A 26,671-nucleotide genomic window follows, 5' to 3' on the forward strand; every position below is an offset into this window, starting at 1 on the left:
AACTTTGCATGCGAATCTAAGCACCCCCGTTTTTGCGCGGAAGAGAGCGTTGCCGAGGCCGCCAAGTGCACTTGCTCTCTTTTTCGTCGAGCCTGTGCAGTCGGAGTCCCAAGGAGGCGCGGCCTGCCTGTTGTTGTTGCGACTGAGAGAAGGATGAAAAGGAAAGCGCACGGGCCCGCCTACTGGCGTGAGCCAAGCCACCACCGCTGCCGAGGAGAGTTAAAAGATCAGAGGAAAGATAAAGAGAAAAGATAAGACGCGCGTCGGTCGCAGCAACAGATGCGTCCGCGGGAGCCGACGCTGATGAAAAAACAGATAAGCGGGCGAGGCCGCGTCCGCCCAAGCGAGGACAGCGGCGTCCACGGCGCTTTTTGTAACGGAAGTAATGGATGCTTGTGCCCCACGATAAAACTTCCGACGAAGAGGAAGTGGACAACGATGCAGAGGTTTGCGCTCCCATTCCTAGTTACGCGGACGTGTTGCAGAGCGTCGACAACATCCGGCGCTTTACTTGCGCGCGCGACGATGTTGGCGACCTACTGCCGGACGTGGCAGCCCTTGAAAGAAAGTTGATGCGCCGAGGTTGGGCAAAGGTGCAAAAAAAAAAATTACCGATTTTTTTTAAACGGTAATAAAGATTTTTTTGCAAATCTGTTTCAAACAAATGCTGGGTTTTGTCTTTTTTAATCTGATTGGCGTACTTGCCGCGGGCTTGAAGCCGGTCAACAGTTTTCGGCGCAAGGCCGAGCGCCACTGGCCGCATTCTTTGATTTTCGATTATACGACACCCGGATTATACGACGGTTTCACGCGGTCCCCTGAACGTCGTATAATCGAGGTTCCACTTATACGGTAAAGCCTCGCTGATGCTTTCCCGGTTCGTACGCTCAAAATCGCGGGCATTAAAAATGTCCCATTGAGTTGCACTATATTTTTCCCGGTTAATAGGCTCCCGGAAAACACGATTTCCTGGATACTGCTTTTAAAATTCCGACACTTTGTGGTTGCATAATACGTTTATTGACCAACCGTACATGTGAAAACATACAAGTGGGCCGAACGAACGGCTGCGGCGGTTGAATTTCTTTGGAGGAGAAATTCTGGAGGCCCGTGTACTGTGCGATGTCAGCGCACGTTAAAGAACCCCAGGTGGTCGAAATTTCCAGAGCCCTCCACTACGGCGTCTCTCATAGCCTGAGTCGCTTTGGGACGTTAAACCCCATAAACCAAACCAAACCAAACCAAACCGAATGGACACGCGACGTTTTTGCGGCACTCTCCCGCCGTGGTGGCTTCTCTGCAATGTCGAGGTGCGACGAGGCGAAGCGCTATTACCAAGAACAAAAAATAAAAACGGCGCGCTTGCATGCGCGGCGGCCGTTTTTGCGAGGACGCGATGTGAAGAGGACGCTGAAGTTTCTTCGCGGTGCATAAGGGCAAGGAGAAGGAGTTTTTTCCGGATCTGGGAAACGTAGCTTAAAATGCAGAATCACTGACAATCAGCCGCCGCGGTGGCTTCCCCACGATACTTGGGTGCAAAGGGGAGAAGCATTCAAAAATATGAAAAAAAGAGAGATTTTGGTCACTTTCGTCATTGCTGACGACGGAGCGAGAGCGTTGCGAAATTCTTTCCGCATTTAGGACAGCGCGAGCGCGGATTGAACTCGGCGAGCACTGGAATAAGATCTGTTCAACTCTTGTGCCAAGAAATGCCAATAAATATTTTTTTTACCTCACCCGACAGCTGCATTTCTCAGAATTGGGTGGTTTGGATCATACGTTTTCCCGGATAATGCGTTTCCTCCGCAACTGAAATAAATTAGCTGAGGTTTAGCTCTGGTTAAACCGGGAAGTTGCGTAAGCAAGCAGCAACTATTTTGCCCGAGGCGAACGCGCGTATTTATTCCCCGTTTCCCTCCCGCTTCCTCTCTCCACATTCCGACACATGCGTCGAGAGCACGCGACTAGGCGCAGCGACGGTCCTGCCCCCTGGTGGAGCGGGGCTGAAGCGGTTGCTATGGCAACAGCGCTCCATCTGTTTGACCTCGCTGCGGCTAAAGGTCAACCATGGCCACCACCGGGAGCTACGCGACGGCTCGAAACCTGGCGCAGTACTGCTTACACAATAAAAAAAAAAGTATCAGCGAGGTTTTACTGTGTATGGACATGTAGGCAGTACCGAGGCCAAGTGATACTCAAACAGGACCCCAAGCCATTGAAGGGAGCCATTAATACTATACTCAAACAGGACCCCAAGCCATTGAAGGGAGCCATTAATGCTGTCATGTCATCCCTTTTAGGTGGGGTGTAAATGTCCCTCAAGTTGAACTGCACAACTTCATTGTGCTTTGTCAATGGCGTATTCTATCTGTGTTTCCATTTGCAATATTTTAGTGTGCACGGAACTGACAAGCAAGTGGAGAGCGTAACAGATCTTGTTGTGTTGATATTGAAACTGTGATTGGCACAGCCTCTTTTCAGTCTGTTTCACAACGTTAAAGCATGGGACATTATGGTAGGTGGGGTTTAATGTCCCGCTTTGGGACGTTAAATGCTACATACTGCAGCATAAGGGGCGGCAGAAAGTTTGCATGAGGGGGCATCAGAGAGTCAGGCAGGCAGATGAGATTATCAAGTCTATGGGGATAAGGTGGTTGAAGCTGGCACAGGACAGGGCTAATTAGAGGGATATGAGAGTGGCCTTTGTCCTCTAGTGGATTTTGTTAGGCTGATGATGGTGATAATGAACTTGCGATACCCATACTGTATCATGTTTAGGTTGCCATGCTCTGTTATGGTGATTATGGTCGCAAAGTTGCAAAGTTTTCCTAATACAGGAAAACCTCGTTGATGCGTTATTAGAAAAAAATTGCGGAAAAACGTATTATCCGGGACAACGCATGATCCAACCGCTTAATTTTGAGAAGTGTAACTTTTGAATGAGGTTCAAAGACATTAACTGATAATTTCTCTTTATAAAAATGTCAAATAGCATTTTTTTGCCACAAGATCTGAGCAGATCCTTCTCTAGTTCTCGCAAAATGAAGTTCGCATTTGCGCTGTCTTAAGCACGGAAGGAACTTCGTAGCGCGTCCGGTCCGCGGACGGCAATGACGAAAGTAGCAAAAATCTCTTCCTTGTCATTTTCGGATGCTTCGCCCCATAGCAACTAAGCTTAGCGGGGAAGCCAACGCGGAGGCTGATTGTAGCAGCGTTTCTGTTTTTCCCCACACCCCCTTGCTCTTAGGCATCGCGAAGAAACCTCAGCGTTTTTCCTGTTCATGTTGCGTCCCCGCAAAAACCGGCTGTCTCGAATGCTACCGCGCCGCTTCTTTTTATTTTTGGCGGTGGTGCTTCGCCCTCTTGCGTCCAGGCACTGCAGAGAAACCACCACGGCGGGTGACTGCCGCTGCTTTTTCAGTTTTTAGGATGCGCTCACGTCCTGCCTACTTGCTCGTTTATACATGTGCGGTTGGTCAATAAACGTAATATACGACCACATTTTGTCAAAATTTTAAACGTAGCTGCGGGGAAATCGTGTTTTCTGGGAACGTGTTAACCGGGAGAAATGTGGTATAACTCTATGGGACATTTTTAATGTCCGCGTTTTTGACCGCATGAACCGGGAAATCGTGTGAACCGGGAACGTATCAGCGAGGTTTCATTGTAATTGATTAAATAATGCTATACACTTTATTCTCTCGCCGCCGCGGTGGCTCAGTGGTTATGGCGCTCGGCTGCTGACCCGAAAGACGCGGGTTCGATCCCGGCCGCGGCGGTTGAATTTCTTTGGAGGAGAAATTCGAGGCCCGCGTACTGTGCGATGTCAGTGCACGTTAAAGAACCCCGGGTGGTCGAAATTTCCGGAGCCCTCCACTACGGCGTCTCTCATAGCCTCAGTCGCTTTGGGACGTTAAACCCCATAAACCAAACCAAACCACACTTTATTCTCATTAGTTCAGACTAAATGGGAGCTCAAAATTTGTTATAAGTGTGTGAAGTTTGAACGGGAGCTCATTCTTGGTGATGACAGGACCACATCATCTGAAATTTTGAACGACTGGGCAACAAGTTCGAATTAACTGAGTTCAAATGATGAGGTTCCACTGTCCTGAAATCTGCTGAGAACAGCAACTTCACAGTTTCCTTTTTATTTATTCTTGTGTCTATATTTGCATGCAGTATGGAGCCAGACGACACTATCAATACCTCCGGATGCTGATCTCAGCTCGCTTCTTGGTAAGACTGGAACTGTCCTGGGTGCTAGATCATTTTGCATAACATACCTAGTCTGTGTGAGAATAGCTCAAGGAGGATGTTTAATGCAACCATGGAACAGTGCTGTTTTTATGTTCTCAGTATGCTTTTTTCCTGCTTTTCATTACTGTTTTGAGGCAAAGCCACTAGCTCGTGATGGATTCCAATTGCCTTTTGGGCTGGGTGCTTTTAATTTTATTTATTTCTGGGTGCCCACCCTAACATATATCTCTTGAAGGGTATGTGGTGTGGTCAGGGCACTAGTTTTTTTTTTATTTAAGGGGGGGACACTGGTCTTAGACCGATTTTCCTTATTTTTAGTCCAATCCTAATCAATCTCTACCACCTTGCTCAGTTCCTTATGCTGATTTTAACATTGAAATTACCTTTCTCATAAATTAATCAGTTGCCAAGATAATTAATTTTAATTAGTTGTTCATTAGTACCTAGGTGCAAAAAAAACTGCTCAATAAAAAATCATTTTTAATCCATGGCTACACAGTATGGTGAGTAAAGATTGCAATAATCAAAACCATTTTTTCATTTTACCCTCATAAGTAATTTTACAGCTCTTGGATTATCAATGTTCAAGGTGTGAATGTAATGCATCGACAAACTTTGCAAAATTAACTTTTGAAGTGCGATTGAACAAATCTGCCTTGATTATTGCACACACTCTGCCTTCAGCTTCCCTTAACAAACAATATGACATCTCTATCTGTCCTACATGTTGAGATATCGACACACTAAGTCAGCCAGATGTCAAAAATTTTCATGCCATTAAATTGTATGCTCCTGCATAAATTCAGCCCACATGATGCTCTGAATTTAATGTTATGTCCAAAATGCTGATTTATTGAAGGAAAAAATTGGTACAGTTGAAAAATAATAACTGGAGATTCCACAAATGTTACTTATTGAAAACTGATATTTTGGTCATCTCAGAGACCAGTGTCCCCCCTTAATATATAGTCCACCCTAACGAATTTTTCTTGCAGTGCAGTCATGCCAGTCTGTTTTTTGTTTATCGCTGCTGTATTTCCTGTGAACACAGATTTCACAATTTGCACTAGTGTAGGAGATGGTAACAGCTTGATTTAGTTCCTGCGAATTTAAGGGAAATAAATGTACCTGGTATAAGGAGAATGCCCTTCCTTTGGCATCCTTCTGAGGTCGCGAGGAGACTAGTTTGGACATTCTCACATTATGACTGCCCAGCCTGCATCATGTGTACGTGTATAAAATAGTGTCAGAACATAGAATCAGTGGTTGTCTAATCGGCTTTATGTATTCACTTAGTTATGCGATGCCTGTCAAACCGTTGCCCATTTAAATTTATGGGGTTGCTCGTGTGAATACTGCATCTGTTCTTTCATTTTTAATTACGAAGTTTTGCTAATAATTGCCCCACACACTGAGGCAAAATGCTGGAGGCTCATGTACTACGCGATGTCAGTCCACGTTAACCCTTTCAGGCGCTTTGTACACAATTGTGTAAGCGGCAAACTTACAGCTTTTTCTGAGAAACTGGACCACTTAAGAGTGATTTCATTATTTCAGTCAAATTGAGCACCCTTCTTGTTGCAAATAAGTTGCTTTTTTGTACCATGTAGCGAATGCAGTAAATAATATTTCACATAAGATTGTGCTAGGTAGCACTTTGTGCACCGGTGTAGGGCAGACAGATTTTGCCGCGAGTGAAAACATCGATTGTTTTTGCTCAATTTTGAGCGTAATGTGCATCTTCAAAACACAAAGCGATTCCACGATCCCTAGGGTGTTTACAAAACACATAAGAACATTTCAATGTTATTATTTCTAACAAATCTGACACTCTGTACAGAATTCTCCACATCATTGTAAAAACTTACTTGCTGGTCTTTCACGTTTGAAAACTAACAAATTTCCTTTTGTGGAGGCCTGTATATACTACTTAGGTGGAAAAATAATTGATTTCAGTCAAAACAAAAAAATGGCACCTGAAAGGGTAAAGTACCCCAGGAGGTCAAAATTATCCGGAGCCCATCACTACGGCGTCCCTCATAGCCTGAGTCGCTTTGGGACGCTAAACTCTTCATAAAAACTATAGCGTACAATATTTACCCAAATGCACTATGACTGCGATTGTAATGGAGGGTCCCATTTGCCAGTGGAGAACATTGTAAAGATATTCTCTCATTCAGTAATATTAATTTAATCGAAACATGAAGGGGGACGTTTCACTTCTGTTCTCAGGAAAAAGCTCTCGTTGCATTTGGGTAAATGTATCAGTCTGTGCGTGGTAATGGACAGCTTTTGCAGAAAGTTGTGGCTGTTGAAAGTACCCATTCCTGTTCATCTGGCGAAATTTGGTTCCTGGAAATGGCTCTGAAATTTTATTCTGGAATCGAATCGCAAGAAGCTGAGTTGTCAAAACACGAAAGTAACTGGCAGCATTTATTTATTCATTGGTCCAAGTATCCCACTATGTTCAGCTTTACAGGAGCAGTAGAGAGATTTGGAGGTTTGGACTGAAGTAGGATTTGACGGTGACCAAGGGCTGTGTAAGGTCCAAGTGGGCATTATCTATAGGAGGATTTTTGTTCCAAATTAGTGCCGTTTTTACAAAGATGACATGAAAATACTCTGTAGTCCTCATCTTTTTTGCAAGAGCAGTTGCAGGAGAATTAGTGCAGTTATATTGCAGTATATAGTCATGTTCCAATAACATTTGCAGATGTCTTCACACAGCTTTTGCAGTGCTGTTTTTTCAGCGGTGATGACCAAGCCGTTTACTGGAGCGCTGATACGAGTCGAGTCAGCAGCGATTTATTTTGTGTTCTCATCTTCAACAGGCGAGTACTTCACTTTCAACGCCGCCCAAGACACGCAGGTGGCGGTTCCTAGCCGTGGAAACACCTCACGCGACTCACTGAGGCGCAAGCTTTTCTGCAACGCCGTCGATGGCAAGATGCAGACCCCCGAGAGGTGCGTGCCTGGTCCTTGCTCCGGTTCACAGCATGGCTTCACCTGAAGTGATCCACGCTTGGTGATCGGTAGACACTTGTCAGTTCGGAAAAAATTTAGCATGGTCAGCTTTGCTTCAAATTTGAGTTTGGCAAGTACAGCACCAGGTGTGAACTGCTGGCCATTGTGAATCAAGCATGCAGGAAGAAACTTGCGCAGAGGGAACGCGGTTTTAAAGTTAGTCCTTGGCCTTGCGCCTGAAGGTGGCCATTTTGTCGCAAGTCCTGTTCAGTACTCAGAGGCATGTTTGCAGGCATTGCTTTGTTCTCTTGGCCTTTTCTGTTTGCAGTGGTCCTTGGTGCTTGCTATTTTTTATATATACTTATGTATTAATTGTCAGAGTACTGTGTGGAAAAAACTAGATTGGCTTCACCAGTGGCTGTGTGATAACCTCACCAGGACACACCTAGAACGATGACAGGAAAGCTAATCCGTGTGGTGCAGGAGCGGTGGTCTAGTAGTTTGAGCACCCGCCTTGCATGCGGGCGGAACAGGATTCAGTCCACAGCGCCACCGGGTGTCCACCGACAATACAGTCGGTATACAAGCTTTCCGTTGCCTTGGTGCTTGACCCGATAGGCATCAACACTTATTAGGACGTCCTGGGGATGTCCCGCGGACGTCCAGTGCAGTTTCAATGCCCTGGGCAGCTTCTATGGGGCAGAATGCTTGTAAAAATGGGTCTACAACTCCACCTTGTATAAACCAAGACCTTGTTCCATGCTGCTCTTTGACCAAAGTTGTTCTTGCACCATTAAAACTCAATCATCATCATCAAACCGCATGGTGCACTGGAGACAGTACATGTAGCTAGAGATGTGAAGGCCTGAAAAAAAACACTGCACTTTTGGAAAAAAAACTGTTTTTGTTCGTTTTTTTCTGGCGAGAAAAATGGAAAGAAACAGAAAATTTCGCAATGCAATTTCAAAGTTTTGTGATTGTTTGCGTTTAGTTTAAGTTTTTGTTTTTGCTTTGAAAACCATTAGTGCATCGTTGAACAATTGGAGAGCAGTCATCATCGCCGGTGCCAGGTAGTGCTTCTAGAACGTTGGTGCTGCAAGTACGCGGGTTGAAGGCCAGGTCACATATAAGATCCAGGCTTGACTTAAAAACACACTAATACTTGAACTCACGGCTGAAGTAGAACAAAATGGCTGCGAATTGTACAGCGCTACACACATGGCATAAATAACATAGGCTGATGTGCACGTAAGCGGTTTTAGCCAAATACACGCCTAGCTTTTTGATTTCCAATGTAGCAGAGTACAGGACAACTGCAGGAATTTTGTCTGGGTCAGGGGCAAGTCAAGTCAAGTCAAGTAATCTTTATTTCAACATCGCAAAGATGCTAGAGAACGCAGCCGAAAAGCCTATTAAAGGCTTGACGAGGGGCTGTGCCCCGTACAAAAACTTGGTAGCTTCGGCGTAAGAGTTGACTATACAATGAAATATATTTTTAACAGCGAAGCACGTGGCCCCATCTGCCTGGTGGCAGCGCCTTTGCACCAACCAGCCGCTAACTCGTCTGGCTTGCCGACTGCTGCAGATACCACCATCATCCGCCAGCTGCGAACGAAACTGGTCACGTTTCGGAAACGTTCATACAAGGATTCGCAACAGGCTTTCAGGGGAACGCGTTTGAAAGCTTGTGTATGTGCAGTCGAACCTAACTGTGGACAAAGCTTCAATCCATGTTCAAGAAAACTTTGCGCAGAATGACACAAGACGGAGGGAGAAACACGTACACGCACACGAGCGCATTCTGCGCAAAGTTTTCTTGAATATGTCGCTACACCAACTGGCCCAAATTTCTGCTCTACTAAGCTTCAATCCATGCTGCTGCGCGTAGTGCCGCATCCAGCGACAGTGACTCTGAGTCCGATGTGGAGTGACTTGTTGGTCAGTTTTCATGTTCCCTTTCTTGGTGCAAAGAACAAGAAGTTCGTTTCACAATATACAGGGTGTCCCAGCTAAATGTAACCAAGCTTTTAAAAAACACGGGACGTCCTAGCCGTCTGAAACCAAATGGGGGTTGTTTAGAGTCGCGTGACCTAGTCTGCAGTATTTTTTTCGTTCTTCAAGGTTGACTAATTAGTTAAGCTTAATTAACTAACTTTTTAATTAATGACTTGAGGAACAAAGTGTCAATGGAAAAGTTGTAGATCGCTTTGAGAAACAGCTTACTGAGACATGTGCAGCATAGTAATATTAATGTAAAGTAGTTTTTTTACCGGCCTTTAACCATAACCCACACAATAAGAAAAAGCTTCCACATGACTGTGCCACTTCAACGTCCCAAGACGCGCCTTAAAGAATGAAATCCGTTTTTTTCTGAAGTCCTCTCCTCGATGAGACTTTGGGTGCACATTGGGGCAGAGAAGTGAGCGAGCAGCTGGTCATGTGACAACTTTCTTTTAAGGCCAATAAATCAAGCTACATAAATCGTAACTTGATGGAAGCAGCACTACTAGCGGTTTTTCGAGGTGATCTAAAACTATTCCATTGACACTTTCTTCCTGAAGTTAATAATTAAAAAGTTAGCTAATCAAACTTAACTAATTAACTTTGAAGAGCGATAAAATACTCAAGACTAGGCGACGCGACTATGAACAACCCTGAGTTGGCTTCACTGGACTAGGACACTTCGGCTTTTTTTAAATTTTGGTTACATTTAGCTGGGACACCCGGTACATCTATGACTGCATATTTGGCTGAGGTTCAGAGCATTATTATTGATTGTTGTGCTGTTGCAAATAAATCTCTTTTTGTCACGTTTTGCAAACTTTCGAATTTTTCATGAAAAAAACCCTGAAAAAAAAAAACGGCTTTTTTCATGCCGTTCAAAATTTCTTGAACTTTTACATCTCCACATGTAGCCACATAGCATGCAGTCCACCTCTTGCGGGATCACTCCGTTTGTCTAGTTGGCAAATGTTGGTGGAAGTTTGGCTGTCTGGGGGTGAAGTGAAAGCGGTAACACACGTCTCTGCTGGTTGGTGATTGGTGACTTGCGCTTGGTGCCTGTCCTTTGTCCTCCTCGGCTGTTGTGTGAAGCGCCCTCTCTGTGCATTTGCAGGCGTGAGAACCAGCGGCTGAGTGTGCTGGTGGAGGGCCAGGGCTTCACCCCCGTGCACGTGAGTGGCTCTGCTGCCTTTGAACTGCAGTGCCGGTGGTGTTTGTATTGTGTACGTGCACAGCCTCTGTCACAAACGCACGCCATAGGGTCTTCGGTTGACTCTGTAGCGGGAGAGTTCCGTTACACCTTACACTGCTAAGCTTTGCAGGGGTGAGGATGCTAGTTCATCACACCCTAGGGGTGCTTGCAGCACTGGCAATGTAAGGCTAGCTATATGCTGCTCGCGCCCTGAAAGAGAAGCCCAGTGGTGCTTAGGACCACGTGTGTTATGTACTCATCTAAAGGCAAGTGTTTCTGGACATTTCCAGTAGATCCTTTTAGCCAGTCGTTCCTCTGTAATCTGTGGTAGATCATTTCTTTTTTTTAGAATGAAGCCGAAAGTGGGTTTCAAAAGAGAAAAAAAGAAAAAAATCAGCACAGGAAACAGAGTGAGCTGACGGGCTTGTTGGTCATTCATAATAATTTCAACAGCGCATGCTACACATGGACACAGGACGAGGAAACACCCTGGTGGGCGGTTCCTTGAGGGTATATATGTAGACGTTGGCACCTTTCTCAAATAAAGTTGCAGTTAAGCGCTCGTGTATGTGTTTCCTCGTCCTGTGTCCGTGTGTAGCATGCGCTGTTGAAATTATTATTACTACAGGAAAGAAGCCAAAGCTCGGTTTCTGCCAACGTATGACATTGGAAAGGACCAGCAAATGATGTAATGAACAGTAGCTGTCATGTGTATGTACAAAGGGTAAGCTGGTGACTGCAAGTGGTAACTCCATTCATGAAACGTCTGTAATGGTAGTAAGCAAGAGCAACTTTTTTGAATTCAGCCGGCTTGCAGCATACCGTATAGACACGTGTAAGGGTGGCACCTGTCTATGGGCTGCACCCTGTTTTCCTGAGGCAAATATTTAAACAAAAAAAAAGATCCATGTAAGGGCCACACCCAAACTTTCCATGACCCACACGGTAATAGCCATTGAAATGCATGCGCCATGGCCTCCGCGACCAGCTCCGGCTGCGAGCAACAGTCACGGAGGCCACGCATGCAACCGTGGCCTCCGCCTAACTTTTTCAGCGTGTCTTAGCGCTACGTTTCCTCTTGCTTTAATCACGCTCCGTTCTTACCTTTAATTTTTTCAAGGTGGGGGCCTTAACCATGAATGAAATGAAGGCTTGCTATAAACTGAAGCTTGCTGACAGGATTTGTTAGCTGATCTTTTATGCTGCTCACATCCAATCCCATATGGTGCCTTTGAGCCCTGAGCAGTGATTTCCCTTCCCCCTCCCAGCCTTTGTCTTCCCCAGTTAAGGCATCCCTTTAATTTGTAATGAATTTCTTTTTTTGCACGCGATGACGGGGAATTTGTGTCATCTTTCTCATGAGTGTTAGAGTACAATTAAATGTTACGCGACATATCAACAACACAAATAAAATTAAAAATGACTACCGCTTCTCCTCTACCTTCAACACCTTTTTGACCAATCTGGATTTTTCACTCACAACTATGCCAATGCCAGATTTTGTTGAGAACAGGACCTTTTCGTTATTGCATAAAAACTGCAGCTCTTGCACGAATGCCGACTTCGCATTCCACACGCTCTCCTGTGAGGACAGTGCTCGCAACCATCTGAACTGCATCTTACAGCTGGTGAACACTGCTAGCTGATTGTGCTTCTCGTTCCACCTTGCAGATGGCACTGTGTTCAAGCCCCATTGGTGGTCACACGCGCTGCAGCCAGGGTTCAAGTCCTGACAGTGAACGCATGCAGCTGTCTCCCATCTGCCGCCAGGCGAGGACCAGGCCACTTCCCCGTAAGCCCACACTCTTGTCATACTTCTTGTGGAGTGCATGCCCTCTGTGGATGCACTCTCTGCATCTGTCCGTGCATCCATGAGTGACTGTGCGAGTGGATGCACTCTGCATTCATCTGTGCATCTGCAAGTGAATGCACTCTCTGCATTCATCTGTGCATCTGCAAGTGGATGCACACTCTGCACTTATCTATGCATCTACAAGTGCATCCATGAGTGATTAAGCAAGTGGATGGACTCTCTGCCTTCATCTGTGTATCTGCAAGTGGATGCACACTGCATTCATCTATGCATCTACAATTGCATCCATGAATGAATAGGATGCACTCTCTGCATTCATCTGTGCATCTGCAAGTGGATGCACACTCTGCACTTATCTATGCATCTACAAGTGCATCCATGAGTGATTAAGCAAGTGGATGCACTCTCTGCCTTCATCTGTGCATCTGCAAGTGGGTGCACTCTGCATTCATCTGTGCATCTACAAGTGCATCCATGAGTGAATAAGCAAGTGGATGCACTCTCTGCAATCATCTGTGCATCTGAAAGTGGATGCACACTCTGCATTCATCTGTGCATCTACAAGTGCATCCTTGAGTGAATAGGATGCACTCTCTGCATTCATCTGTGCATCTGTAAGTGCATCCATGAGTGAATGAGTGAGTGGATGCATTCTCTGCATTAATCTGTGCATCTGCAAGTGGATGCACTCTGCATTCATCTGTGCATCTGCATGTGCATCCATGAGTGAATAGGATGCACTCTCTGCATTCATCTGTGCATCTGCAAGTGTATCCATGAGTGAATGAGTGGATGCATTAGACACTTTCAGTAGGCCGTACATAACGGGCTTACGTACGCAACGCTCATTATGTTGCGTACGGTACGAATGGCGCTTCCATGACACTTTTAGTTAGCCGTACGTTACCGTCCTTCCGAGTGGACGTACCAAGCGCATCTTAAAATTCTCCGCTGTGCTTCTCCGCGCCATCTGGCGCAAAAAATGACAACTGATGTTTGAAAAGTTCTTGACATCAGCCAAGCCAAGCCTCTTGCCAATCCTCCTCCAGCCGTTCCCGCTGTTTCGTTTGCTCGTGGTTGTGATCAGGTTGTGATTCTCGTGTGCTCCACGACTACCACAGCAGCTATTGAAATGCCGAGAAGCATTTAATTACTGGGAGCGAAGCTGGCTGCATCGCGAGTCTTTTTTTTTTGTTCCAAGAAAAAATATGCAATCAGAAGAAAATGAAATAATTGACTAAAAGCCAAAGAAGTGCTCCGCCAGGTGTCGTTGCTACGAGGTAAACATGGTTAGGCCTACAGCTTGAAAATCGCCAAATTATCTTAAAAACAGGGGCTAGTTATCGCTTATACTTCTGCGTGTGGGCGAGAGTGTGCGAAATAAAAGCGAACCGCTACGATTTGAGCGAGCTATCCCGTCGGAGAATGCAGCGGCGACATGTATTTATTTCGAAGCCGGCGAGCTCGGCGCCGCTATCTTGTCAACGCAACCCGTAACGTGCCTGTAGCGCACGCAACGACACGATGCGTACGTACGTACGCAAGTGGCCCAGCGGTACGGAACGTTCTGTGCATGCGCACTCGCGACCCGCAACGTTCCTGCGTACGTAAAGCCGTTCTGTACGGCCAACTAAAAGTGTCTATTCTCTGCATTCATCTGTGCATCTGCAAGTGGATGCACTCTCTGTATTCATCTGTCCATCTGCAAGTAGATGACTTTCTGCATTCATCTGTGCATCTGCAAGTGGATGCACTCTGCATTCATCTGTGCATCTACATGTGCATCCATGAGTGAATAAGCAAGTGGATGCACTCTCTGCATTCATCTGTGCATCTGCAAGTGGATGCACACTCTGCATTCATCTATGCATCTGCAAGTGCATCCATGAATGAATAAGCAAGTGGATGCACTCTCTGCATTCATCTGTGTATCAGCAAGTGGATGCACACTCTGCATTCATCTATGCATCAAGTGCATCCATGAGTGAATACACAAGTGGATGCACTCTCTGCATTCATCTATGCATCTACAAGTGCATCCATGAGTGAATAAGCAAGTGGACGCACTCTCTGCATTTATCTGTGCATCTGCAAGTGGATGCACACTCTGTATTCATCTATGCATCTACAAGTGCATCCGTGAGTGAATAGGATGTGCTCTCTGCATTCATCTGTGCATCTGCAAGTGCATCCATGAGTGAATGAGCGAGTGGATGCACTATCTGCTATTAGCACTCGTGAAAGTCTCTGTGTTACTTACTTCGTCCCTTGTTTCGTGTTTTTGCGCTGAATTCTATTTAACATGCTTCACTAACTAGCCTGGCAGCTTGCTCTCCTGAACTGCATTCATCTGTGCATCTAAAGTGCATCCATGAGTGAATGAGCGAGTGGATGCACTCTCTGCATTCATCTCTGCATCTGCAAGTGGATGCACTCTGTACAGCAGGGGTTCTCAACCTTTATGAAAGCCTTGAAGTACCCCAAGGGTTTTCAAGAGTTGCTGAGGATCCCATGCTTCTTGTTTTCTGTCCCATTCTGCCTAACATGCTGGCATGAAGGAGCACGTATGCCCCTCAAAAATGCCCAAAATCATTAATAATCGTGAAAGACATGAGAGCGCAAAACGGGGACACTGACGAGGAAGGGAACAGGATGAGCGCTGCACTTTCAACAGGATTTATTCAGGGAAGAACGTTTAAATAGCCTTTGCTCTTATCCATGCTCTTGATCGCAGACAATCGCCTCTCACAGATACGCATCAAGAAGCAGCATTTCACTGTGGCGAAGAACAACTGACGTGTCACTAATACAACTATCACCTCGCTTCTTGATATAGAAGGCTTCCACAAGCTCACGTTCAGTCCTATCTCGGCTTTTCAATAGCACTTTGTAATCATATAGTCGAGGCTAGCAGGCTACACGCTTCTCTTTCGAGCAGGCCTGGCAGTGGTCTGGAAGATGTCCTCTCTTGTTTAAGGAATTCTTGTGTTGAAGCAGGCGCTCATTAAGACAACGTCCGGTTTGTCCAACGTACACCTTGCCGCATGTAAGCGGGAACTCATAGACTACTGCTTTCTTGCAGCCAACATGTGGCATTCGGTGTCTGATGGTGCACTCTTGTACTTTTTTTCTTCCAATGCGTGAACACATTTCAGCGAGTTTTTGCGGCGCTGAAAATACCACATCGACGCCATACTTATTGGCCACCTTCTTGAGGTTATGAGAAGTGTGGTGTACGTAAGGTACAACTTCTGGCCTTGCCTGCATTTTCTCTTGAGGTCGGTTGTTTTCCTTGCTGCCCTTCAGCTTTTTCAGCAAGGTCTGCGCCACGGAGAGAACCAGGGAAGCCGGGAAGCCTGCTTTCTGCAGCCTGGACACCTGGGAAGTATAGCTTGCGTGCATGGCATGGTGGCAAGACTTCTTTAGTGCGGAAGCTAAGCACTGGGAAGCGATAGCCCTCTTAACGGTCTTAGAATGGTTCGAATGGAAAGGCAACAAATCTTTCTTTGCGCGTGGACAGTACTGCCAGCAAATGTGTGAAGGGTGGAAGGTTAAGGTGAGATCTAAAAACTGTAATTTGTTATTACTGCTAGGCAGTTCGTGTGTGAAGGTGAGACCCATGCTATTCTGACCAAACGTACCTAAAACATCAGCTACTGCTTCGTCAAAAGTAAAATCGTTATCTGCCAAAAGGACCAGGCAATCGTCTACATATCTAAAAACGTGGACTATACAATCCGTGTCAAGTTCTTCACTCAAGGAGCGGTCAATCTCAAAAAGTACAAGAGTGCACCATCAGACACCGAATGCCACATGTTGGCTGCAAGAAAGCAGTAGTCTATGAGTTCCCGCTTACATGCGGCAAGGTGTACGTTGGACAAACCGGACGTTGTCTTAATGAGCGCCGGCTTCAACACAAGAATTCTTTAAACGAGAGGACATCTTCCAGACCACTGCCAAGCCTGCTCGAAAGAGAAGCGTGTAGCCTGCTAGCCTCGACTATATGATTGCAATGTGCTATTGAAAAGCCGAGATAGGACTGAACGTGAGCTTGTGGAAGCCTTCTATATCAAGAAGCGAGGTGATAGTTGTATTAGTGACACGTCAGTTGTTCTTCGCCACAGTGAAATGCTGTTTCTTGATGCGTATCTGTGAGAGGCGATTGTCTGCGATCAAGAGCATGGATAAGAGCAAAGGCTATTTAAACGTTCTTCCCTGAATAAATCCTGTTGAAAGTGCAGCGCTCCTCCTGTTCCCTTCCTCGTCCGTGTCCCCGTTTTGCGCTCTCATGTCTTTCACGAATATGCATCAACAAGCCCAGCTTCAAGTACTCCTTATCCATTAATACTGACTGGCAATATGGTGAGGCAGTCTACGACAAGCAATTACAGTGTGATTAGCCCCAAAATAATGTGCATAAAGGAAAGGTTCAGGTTGAGGCATAAATGTGTACAGGCATTTAGAGAACCCGTAAAGCACTCCAGGAAACTTAAGAGTTCAATGGAACGGATTTCGAAAACCCCTCTATATAGGACGGGAGGCCGGTATCCAAATGCATACAATATTTTAATGTGTGGAAGTATCAGACACTTTTTCTTGGGCTTCTAGTTCATGCTGTCAGCAATGGATGCTGGAGTGAAAGATGAGACAAACACACGAGAGTGGTTTCAGCTTATGTTTAGTTTATTACTTTCATTGGAGTTGTACATAGTGCTTGGTGAGAATACTAGAAAGGCATGTCCGATGGTTTGCACTGACAGGGCCACTCCTGTTAGAGAGTACATATAGGAATACGTAGCGTAATTGTAGCAACTGAGTTCCTAATGCCAGAGATATGTTGGAAACAACAAAGGCCAGTAGATTACTACAAAGTGTAAATATATCGCAGCAAGGAATATATTATCATAGTACAGTAATGTGGTGAAAATGGAAGCATGAAATTGGAATTTGGAAAATACTAAATAATAATATAGCAGTGAATCAATATAAGGTAGGACATACCAAAACATGCAAAGGATATTAAATCAACTACTAAATATTGATCCTACAAATTAATTTGTTAAGCATTAGTTTGCACAGCGATACGCTGACAAGGAAATAGAAGTGTAGGCACTCTCTTCAAGCCTAGGTGTTCAGTATGCATTTTCAATGCGCCATGCAAAATCAAGATAGTGTGGCATGTGATTTGATGCTGGATGGCAATGGATTCTGCGTTGATAACCTGAGGGGTGCATGAAACGAACATGGTGCTGCGACAACCCGCTCATTTGTGTGCTCCTGTTCTCCAGAAAGTGTCGTGAAATGATTCTTCCACAGTTATCAGATTTTTTCTGCAAATTTGTTTTCTAATAGTAGCAGCGTAGCTATGAAGTTTCTTTTCGATATTGGCGGTGTGTATCTGAAACCAACTTGAGATGCATTTCAAGTTATGTATTCGTGTTTATTTTTTTTTGCTTTCCAACTCCTTTAGCTTTGTCTCCTTTCACAAAAAATTCAGGGGGTACTTTGACGATCTAAAGTGCGCAAGGCAAAAGCCTTGCCACCGATAGGACGGCTGTAGGCACACATGGGGCGGCAATGGGGCCTTGGATTGGCTAGTTAATTAGTCATGACCCATGACTAACTAGCCATAATTGGTTAATGACAAACTAGCCATAACTAAGTTCACGAGTAGTTAATGACTAGTTAGTCATGACTAATTAGTTATGACCCATGACTAACTAGTCATGATTGGTTAATGACAAACTAGTCATGAGTAAGTTCATGACTAGTTAGTCATGACTGGTTAGTTGATGGCTAGTCATGATTAACCAGTCGTGACCAGTTAATGACTAGTCATGACTAACTAGTCATTATTTGTTCATGACTAACCAGTCATGACCTGGCATGACTAACTAGTCATGGCTGGCTAATGACTAGTTAGTCGTGTCTTGTGCCTAGTTACCACTTTCACTTCAGATGTAACGGACGGACGGACAGAGTCATGGCCGCGAGCATGAGCGCTTAAAGGCTTTTGCCTTAAAACGGCTTTCTCGTGCTCCTACAAAGCATGTGGAAAGTAAGACGGCTGTCCCAAGGAAAGGGTGCCAAATGTGACCGGGAGTTTGCTTGAGAAGCAGGTACCAGACAAGATCTGTACCATTGTTGCACATGGCGTGATCTTGCATTTATAGAGAAAACAAGACAAAGGTTTTACCCCTGCTCGCAGGGAAAAGTTGTATAAATAACATGTTTACGCAAAAGGCGTACTGGCGCTAAAAACGAAGACAACACACACAACAGGACAGGACTGGCGCCAGTCCTGTCCTGTTGTGTGTGTTGTCTTCGTTTTTAGCGCCAGTACGCCTTTTGCGTAAACATGTCATGCTACAACCAACTAGCTCAAATCAAAGTATTGTTGTATAAATAGGTGCATTTAGGCATTTTTGATGTCACTTATGTCATTTCTTTTTTTCCCCCTTACCATCCCAGCTGCCACCCCTCAGCAGCACAGGAGCATGAAGCTATCCGAACTCAGGGAGTCGTCACTGTCCGCTGGTGAGGCTGCACTCGCTTTGTTTGTTTGTTTGTTTTTAATGCTCCTATCTCCTAAAATTGGAGCCTTACCACAGTGATGAAGAATACTAAAGCAGAAACGAGATGGAAGCTAAAGCAAAGGTCTGCACTTGCACAAAGGGAAGGTTTGATTTGGTTTGCTTTATGCGGGTTTAACGTCTCACACTCACATTTTTTCAAAAGAAATCAGTTTTGCAGCAGTGCTTCAGAAGTGCACATTCGTCTTAACTAAAGGTTGCCAGAGTTTGAAAAAATGTGAACAAAGACATTGTAGTTGATGGTGATGATGGTGAGATAGACATCAAACAGAGTGCAAGTGTCTTAAGCTTCTTTATTGAAGCTACTTTCAATATTACTAAGATCAACTGGTCAAGTTGTGCTGTCTCCTCGTACCCCTTCTTATTTAATTGATGGACATAGCATTCCATGTACAACACCAATGTCAGGCATGATGAAAACGTATCCAATTTTTATGTATCACTAGCAGCAGCAACGTGGAGGCTAACAAAGAGGGTTCAGCTTAAGTTAAGGACAACGCAGCGAGCTATGGGAAAGAAAAATGACAGCTGTAACAGTAAGAGATCGGAAGAGGGCATAGTAGGTGAGGGAACAAACGCAGGTTAATGACATCCTAGTCGAAATCAAGAGGAAGAAATGGGCTTGGGCAGGGCATGTAGTGCAAAGGCAAGATAACCGCTGGTCCTTAAAGGGTAACGGAGTGGATTCCAAGAGAAGGCAAGGGTAGCAGGGGCGGCAGAAAATTAGGTGGGCGGGTGAGATTAAGAAGTTTGCGGGAGTACGGTGGCCAGGCCTGGCGAAGGACAGGGTTAATTGGAGAGACATGGGAGAAGCCTTCGCCCTGCAGTGGGCGTAGTCAGGCTGATGATGATGATGAGCAGCAGTTGAAAGATGCCAGTTTTATTTGCTCGGATTTTTATTTTGGCAGTGTTTTTGTCTCACCACTGATTGTCTTGCGCAGATGAAGACGACCGCAACGACAGTGCCAACGAGAGCCTGGCAACTGGTGCCGGTGACGTCTCGGTGCTCACGGCCGGCGACCGGTCCGACTGCATGCAGCTGAGTCCTTGCGCAAGCGGATTCGGACAGCACGAGCCACTATGACACCGGCCACGTCTTAGTCCGGGTAGACCAGTGCAGACCGTTGTCTCCTCTACATCTCAGTCTTAGCCACCACCGATCAAGCCATTAGACAAAGCGGCCAGCTTAGAAAAAGAGCCACTTTCAGTCTGCAATGGACTGCCGTTTCTTGTGCGGTGAAAGTCTCTAGCAGTGGTCAAGTTCTTTTCGTTTTTGTTTGAGGTCGTGATCGAACTTGCCGTGGCACTTTGCAGTTACACTGTGTCCACTGTGCTGCTGTGATGGATAAAGAAAAGGGGGAGCATGTCATGTCAGCACTGGAGGTGACAGCAATCTTTTTGTTGCTGAAGTCAGTATTACAGCGCCATCTAGTGGCGCACTGCAGTGACGTTTTCTTCAGTGTTGGGTGTTTGGTACCTCCCGGGTTCCTCTCCAGCAAATGCTGCAATGCGCACAAACTCTGAGCTTGGGAGACACCGTAGATGTAATGTAATGAGGGGAAACTGTGCATGCGGTGAATTGTCTCACTCCCTCGTCGTTTTTTGTCACTGAGCGCTTCGTGGCAAATCGACGGTTGAATCCAGAAGGGGAAAGAGCGGCATTGTTGGAGAGCGCTGCTTTTTTTTTGTCGTTCGTTTATACCCTTTTATCTTTTCTTTTTGTCTAGAAAATCGCTGCAAATCGGGGTGCTCACGACTGTTTTGCGTCGCTCGTCAGACTGGCGAGTTTGCATTGAGGCTGGGTGCCGCTTGCGAATTTTTAAGTTTTAAATTTAAGAAGAGCCCTATATTTTATATTTTTTACACTTTTAGGTATGCTCAAATGTTTATGAGTTTTCTACAAGTTTTATGCTATTTTAGGTTGCATGAGTCTACACATGTGCGGAACTGTCGCGTTGTATAATACCTCTACGCGCTCGTGCGACTACAGTCAAACCTGGCTTTTGTGCCAAATTTTTTAGACAACTTGCAGAAGGCATTTTTTTTTAGCGAATGAGCACTCTGGAGTAGCTTTTCGTTGCAGGCGCATATGCTGAGGTGTGCTGTGAACAAGCCATACTCATTGGTGGTATTTACTACCACACATTTCGTGTTCAGATTTTTCTTTTTGCTTTACGTGTCCATGGTGCATTTATTTTTGATACCAAGCTCCATCCCTTCTGTAATGGTTCTCTCTACGAGAGCATAGCTGATTGCAGAATAGGTGCAGATTGTTGGGCTCTTGCCTTGCAAAAACTGTGCACATGTTTCTCACCTTATCAGTCACACCTGCAAAACTTCAGAACCAACCAAGCTCTTGAAAAGGCATGACTTGCAACTACCAGTTTAGTGTTTCTCAGCATTTAAATTTCAACCTTGGAAATATGTGACTCTGCTGTGGCCTTTGCTATTAAAAATTTTGGTGTAATATAACTTCCTGATGTTCTTTTAGCAAGGTATTGTCTGGTCTATGTTAACCCTTTCAGGCGCTTTGTACACAATCGTGTACACAGCAAACTCACAGCTTTTTCTGAGAGACTGGTGCACCTAGCAGTGATTTCATTGCTTCAGCCGAACTGAGCACCCTTCTTGTCGCAAATAAGTTGGTTTTTCGTGCCATGTAGCGAACGCAGTAAATAATATTTCACTCAACAGTGAGCTAGGTAGCACTTTGTCCGCTGTTTTTGTGCAGGCGGATTTTGTCACAAGTGAAAACATTGATTGTGTTTGCTCAATTTCGAGCGTAATGTGCATCTCTGAAACGCAAAGTGATTCCAGGATCCCTAGGGTGCTTACCTGACACACGAGAACATTTCGATGTTATTTTTAACAAATCTGACATTTTGTACGAACTTGTGCACATCGTTGTAAAAACTTACCCGCTGGTCTTTCACGCTCAAAAACTAACAACTTCCCTTTCTTGAGGCCTTAATATACTACTTAGGTGAAAAAAATAACTGATTTCTATAAAACAAACAATGGCGCCTGTAAGGGTTAATGTCGTTATTTTCAGCACAGTCTATGGGCAAATCTTTGTAACTGATGAATCAGTTTAATGTGCTGCATTTATTTGCCATTTTGTTCAAAGGTCCGAGAGTAACTTGCAGATTTGCTGCACTTAAAGATCACAGAAATGTTTTGCGTTGTTTTCCAAGATGAGGCACTCAATGAATATCTTTTTAGGATTGTAGCATTTTTATTAAAGGTGTATAGACACCAAATTTTTGCTTGCATGTTTTCTTCTTTGTAATGATGCTTTAGACATTAGTGTGCATGGATCACTGCATGGTATATTTCTGTGACTGCTAAGTAAATATATATATTTCTCTGATGCTGTTTCGGTCTCAGTTTCAACAACCGAATCATAGCTGAAAAATCGAAGGTGTGTTTAGGTGGCGTGACATATGCAAAACACTGCAATATAATTGCTGACGCGTCGTTTTAATTTACAACACTTCAGCCGGCCTGCTTCAAGTAACGATGACTTATCGTTGTCTATATTCCAGTTTTTTTTATCCCTCAAGTGACCTAAACCCATCTTCTGGCGTCAAAGCGATCGTTCATTTGTTTAAACCAAAACAGAACTAGAGAAGAAATCTTATTAAGTATTATTTAGCCGTCATTGGCAAATACCACGTGGTGATCATTACAGGCAAGAAAACATACAACCAGATACAGTCAAACCTCGATATAACGAACATGGATATTACGAATTATTCGCTATATCGACCTCTTCGTAAACATTTTTGACTAATTCATGCAATTTCTACTTTATACATCGAACGCGGTTGGCCATGAAACGGGAATATCGAACTCCCCAGGGCCAAACTGTGCCCATTCGGATGGCAGGCGGCAGGCTTCGCCGCAATGCACAGCTGTCTAGTGGTGATGCGCGTCGACAGCGTCATGTAAGCAGCATCGGTGGTTGTAAACTTGCAGTAACAATCCTGCGCTCATGTCGGCTGTCGCGCAGGTGGTGAAAACGGCAACAGCTTTCGCTCTGACGTACCGCTTTCCACACGACACGGCTGTGATGCGGAGAAGCCACAGTAGCCGGCGCATAACCTGCGCTTGTGGTGCTGTGCGGGGCAGCCAACCTAACTGGTTCTCGGTTTTTTTGCGGTCTTCGCAATAGCCGCGAGCGTCTTCAAAAGGCCACCAAAACCTGGGGAAACACCTCTCCGTTTCTCTTGTAAGAATCGCCAGAATTGCTGTCCCTTCAGTGACTAAATTTTGCCGTTGCTGCGCGCGTTTCTGACGAAATTTCATATTACGAATTTCGGCTATAGCGAGCTGTTTTACGATTTTAAACTTGTTCGCTATAACGAGGTTTCACTTATAAGCCTTTACACTTATTTAAGGTATGAGGCCACTTTAAGAGTTCAGTACTCTTTAAAAAATTAACTTCTAAAATTTTGTTTCATCAAAAGACCAATTCAATGAACTGCAACAAATTGCTTCTAATTAACACCTATCGCGAAACCAAACCTAAAAGTTTTACATAAAAGTAATTAAGTACTTTTCGTGACATTGGTTATGCTTCAGGTTATTAATAATTATTTCTTATCAGCTACATCTGTAGTTAATTGCTAAACACCTCAAGTTTACTTCCGTTGCCAACACGAGCCCTAATGCCTACTCAGTTGATAATACTACCATTGAAACTGCAGCGTCGGTAAAATACCTCGGTGTAAATTTTAACTCTAATTTATCCTGGAGCACTCATATTGAACAAATCACTAACAAAGCCTTAAAAAAACTTGGTCTTCTTAAACGCCGACTGCACCAAGCCAACCAGGACACAAAACTACACGCATTCAACATGCTGATCAGGCCTGCGATAGAATACGCGTCGGTGATCTGGAACCCTCATCACGTCTATCTAATCAACATGCTGGAATCTATTCAAAACAAAGCTGCTCGTTTCATCAAGTTTCATCCTTTCCCGTTACTCTCGGTATCAAAATGTAACAGCACTAAAACTATCGCTCCATCTCTCGCCTCTGGTCATGCGCAGAAAATTCAGCCATTTATCCTTTTTCCATACTATCTACCACAGCAACACACCATTTTCAAGCTCTCATCTTCCCCCGGCACCGCACACATCGGCTCATGTAGATCACATGCAGAAGATTAAACCTATTTTCGCTCGGACAGAACGATACAGATACTCACCTTTGGTCTTGTCTATCGAAGAGTGGAATTCGCTTCCTTCGAGCATTGTGACTATCGCTGAAACATCATCATTTCAAACAGCTCTTTGGTCCTATTTAGAAAATTCTAACATATGTTGATGTGCGTTCCTTTTTTTTTCTTTTTTTTTTAATCACTGTGTGATTCACTTCTTATATTTGCTTTTGTTTGTTTTTTTTGGTTGCTCCAGTGTGTGTGTGTGTGTGCTGGCCGTAACGTTCCGCAAAATGTTAGATTCTGTGTTTAGTAACCTTCGAAGCCGGGATTTTTCTTGATTTTTTGAGGGGTTTGCTACATGTGTATTTTTTCAAATACCTCATATTAGCCTTTTTTTTTCCCTTCCTCTTATTAACTTGTACCTGCCTTCTTAACTTGTTTACATCTGTTTTCAGCGCTTTGTATTTTGTGTTGGATATCTGTTGTTTTCTTTGATGAATCCCCCCCTATGTAATGCCCGCATTTGGCCTTTAGGGTATTGAAATAAAAAAAAAATAGCCACAAAAGCAACTCAAAGCTTTTGGAACACATTGGATGGTTATGTCATCCTACCAACACTGAAGTTTGGCTTGTATGATGTCATGTGTCATTTAAACAATGGCAACACAGGATCGCTAGACGTATTGAAGCACATTAGGGTCATACCTGGTCTGTGCACACCATAGAGTTTCTTACTATTACCTAGAGGGAAAGCTGGCGGCGCTGCACTTCAGCCACCATGGACGCCCAAAGCATCATGGGGCGGTGAGCTACTTGTTGCGGAACTGCCGTAGTTTTTCGGGAACACGGAGTGGCACTACTAAGATGTTTCATTCCGAAAACGCTGTTCGTGTGTGCGCAGACGACTTTCGCGCGAACGCAGTGGGCAAAACCCATAGTAGTGAAACCGCGACGACACACGACGCCAATAAAAGGTTTCACTTTTCCGAAATGCCATTAAAAAACCTCTTATAGTATTTAAGCAACAACATCTTTTTTGAAAACATATTTACTTTTAAGAGTGCACCTGTTAATTACGAAATATTAGTTTTTATAGTGTTCACTACTTGGCCAATAGGAGAGCGAGTCGTCTCTTATTTTGGGCAAACTTTGCACTTAAATGCTTTTCTGCTCGTTTGTTGCAATCATTAGACAAGATATTGAATGTTAGGACGTTTGCAGTTATCGAACAGCTTTATTTTTCTATTATTTTTTGGCCAAAAAGTTGCAGTTCCGCAACAAGTAGCTCACCGCCCCATGATGCTTTGAGCGCCCATGGTGGCTGAAGTGGTCTCGAGGGGCCTCCATGCAAACTCCCATAGACGGCTTGCCAGCTTTCCCTCTAGGTAATAGTAAGAAACTCTATGGTGCACACTGAAAGCTTGCTTGGCAGGTGGCCAACAACGTATCTGCATATCTTGCTCTTTCATGACTGATGACCAAAACAAGATGAATGAAAAACGAGCTGTCATGCGAGCGAAATTAAGACTAAGGAGGAGCTGTGCTACAAATCTGAAGCATTTTAACTGTCCTGGATATTGTTTTATGGCATTTATATTTATTCCGAATCATATTTGTTCTTTTTCTCGAAAGTCACTTTTTGCTGTTCTTTCTCACACGAACAATCCCAACTTTATTTCCCTGAAAGATTTTTATTGAAACTTTGTACACTTGCGTCTTATATATCGAGCTGTGCAATGCACCTCAATAAAAGTCGTGCAATTTTTTTGTTATTGCTGCTTTTTTGAAAAGTTGTCTACATGAAAACTAGCAGAGTGGTTTGTTGGGCGAGTTGGTTTACCATATTGGGATGGGAATTTGGTTGTTCATTGTCAAGAGTGTGAATGTGTACCTTCCTATAACGAGACGAAGATAGTAAGCAGGAACCGTGACCAAACAGCGCGTGAAATGATTGAAGCCATGAGCATAGCGGACAGTGGGGTTGCGCGTGAGTAGCACGTCCCTTTCACTACTATCAAAGGAAAGGGCATTTTTGCAAAAGGGAAGGTAGGACTGGACATGTGACGAGACAGTTTGTCGATTTTTTATCATCCGGGTGTTACCATCTTCCATTTTTATCAGCTGCTCATGTGGATAAAGAGCAGTGTTTCCCGAATAAAAATTCAGTTGTAAGTCCAGCGCTGTGTGTGTGTGTCTCTATCTTTCAGTCCGTGTCTTTTAAGCGCAGGTATATTTCAATACATGAAAACCTTTGATTTTGGTCATTCCACTGTTACACAGTGACATTCGATGGTGTCGTCATCATTCTGGTTCACTGCACAGTTTGTCTCTTTATGTATACAGCCGCTAAAGCAATTTGCCTTGCAATGAACTGAGTTATGAGGGCTAGCATCAGATGTATATTTACCGTATTTTCCGGTGTATAAGACGCACCCTTGTATAAGACGCACCTGCCATATATGCAAGCTGTCACTGAAAAAGTTCGTATATAAGACGCACCCGTGTATAAGACGCACCCCAGTTTACCCAGTTAGGCTAGTGAGGCTTAATTAAACACGCTTGCGCGACTATCGCGAAATGCACCGTACCTGTGAGCAATTCTTCAGCAACGCTAAGTGATCGAAAAAGGCAACACTCACGCCATACCCGTCCACGTTTTAGCAAAAAAGAAAGAAAAAA

The 26,671-nt window shown here is 44.5% G+C and overlaps 1 protein-coding gene across 1 annotated transcript in view; it reads left to right on the top strand.

Moving 5' to 3' along the window:
• Positions 1-21,763, top strand: part of bora (aurora kinase A activator-like protein bora) — a 37,195-nt gene extending 15,432 nt beyond the window's left edge. The window contains exons 6-11 of the mRNA XM_089554302.1: positions 4,183-4,239; positions 7,092-7,224; positions 10,340-10,397; positions 12,089-12,209; positions 18,702-18,767; positions 19,765-21,763. Of these exons, the coding sequence (XP_089410428.1) occupies positions 4,183-4,239; positions 7,092-7,224; positions 10,340-10,397; positions 12,089-12,209; positions 18,702-18,767; positions 19,765-19,907 (578 nt within the window). The 3' untranslated portion in view covers positions 19,908-21,763. The remainder of the gene's footprint in view (positions 1-4,182; positions 4,240-7,091; positions 7,225-10,339; positions 10,398-12,088; positions 12,210-18,701; positions 18,768-19,764) is intronic.
• Positions 21,764-26,671: the final 4,908 nt, after the last annotated feature.

The sequence above is a fragment of the Amblyomma mixtum genome, chromosome 1 (assembly GCF_055824585.1).
Source record: "Amblyomma mixtum isolate Tamu chromosome 1, ASM5582458v1, whole genome shotgun sequence".
Taxonomy (NCBI): Eukaryota; Metazoa; Arthropoda; class Arachnida; order Ixodida; family Ixodidae; genus Amblyomma; species Amblyomma mixtum.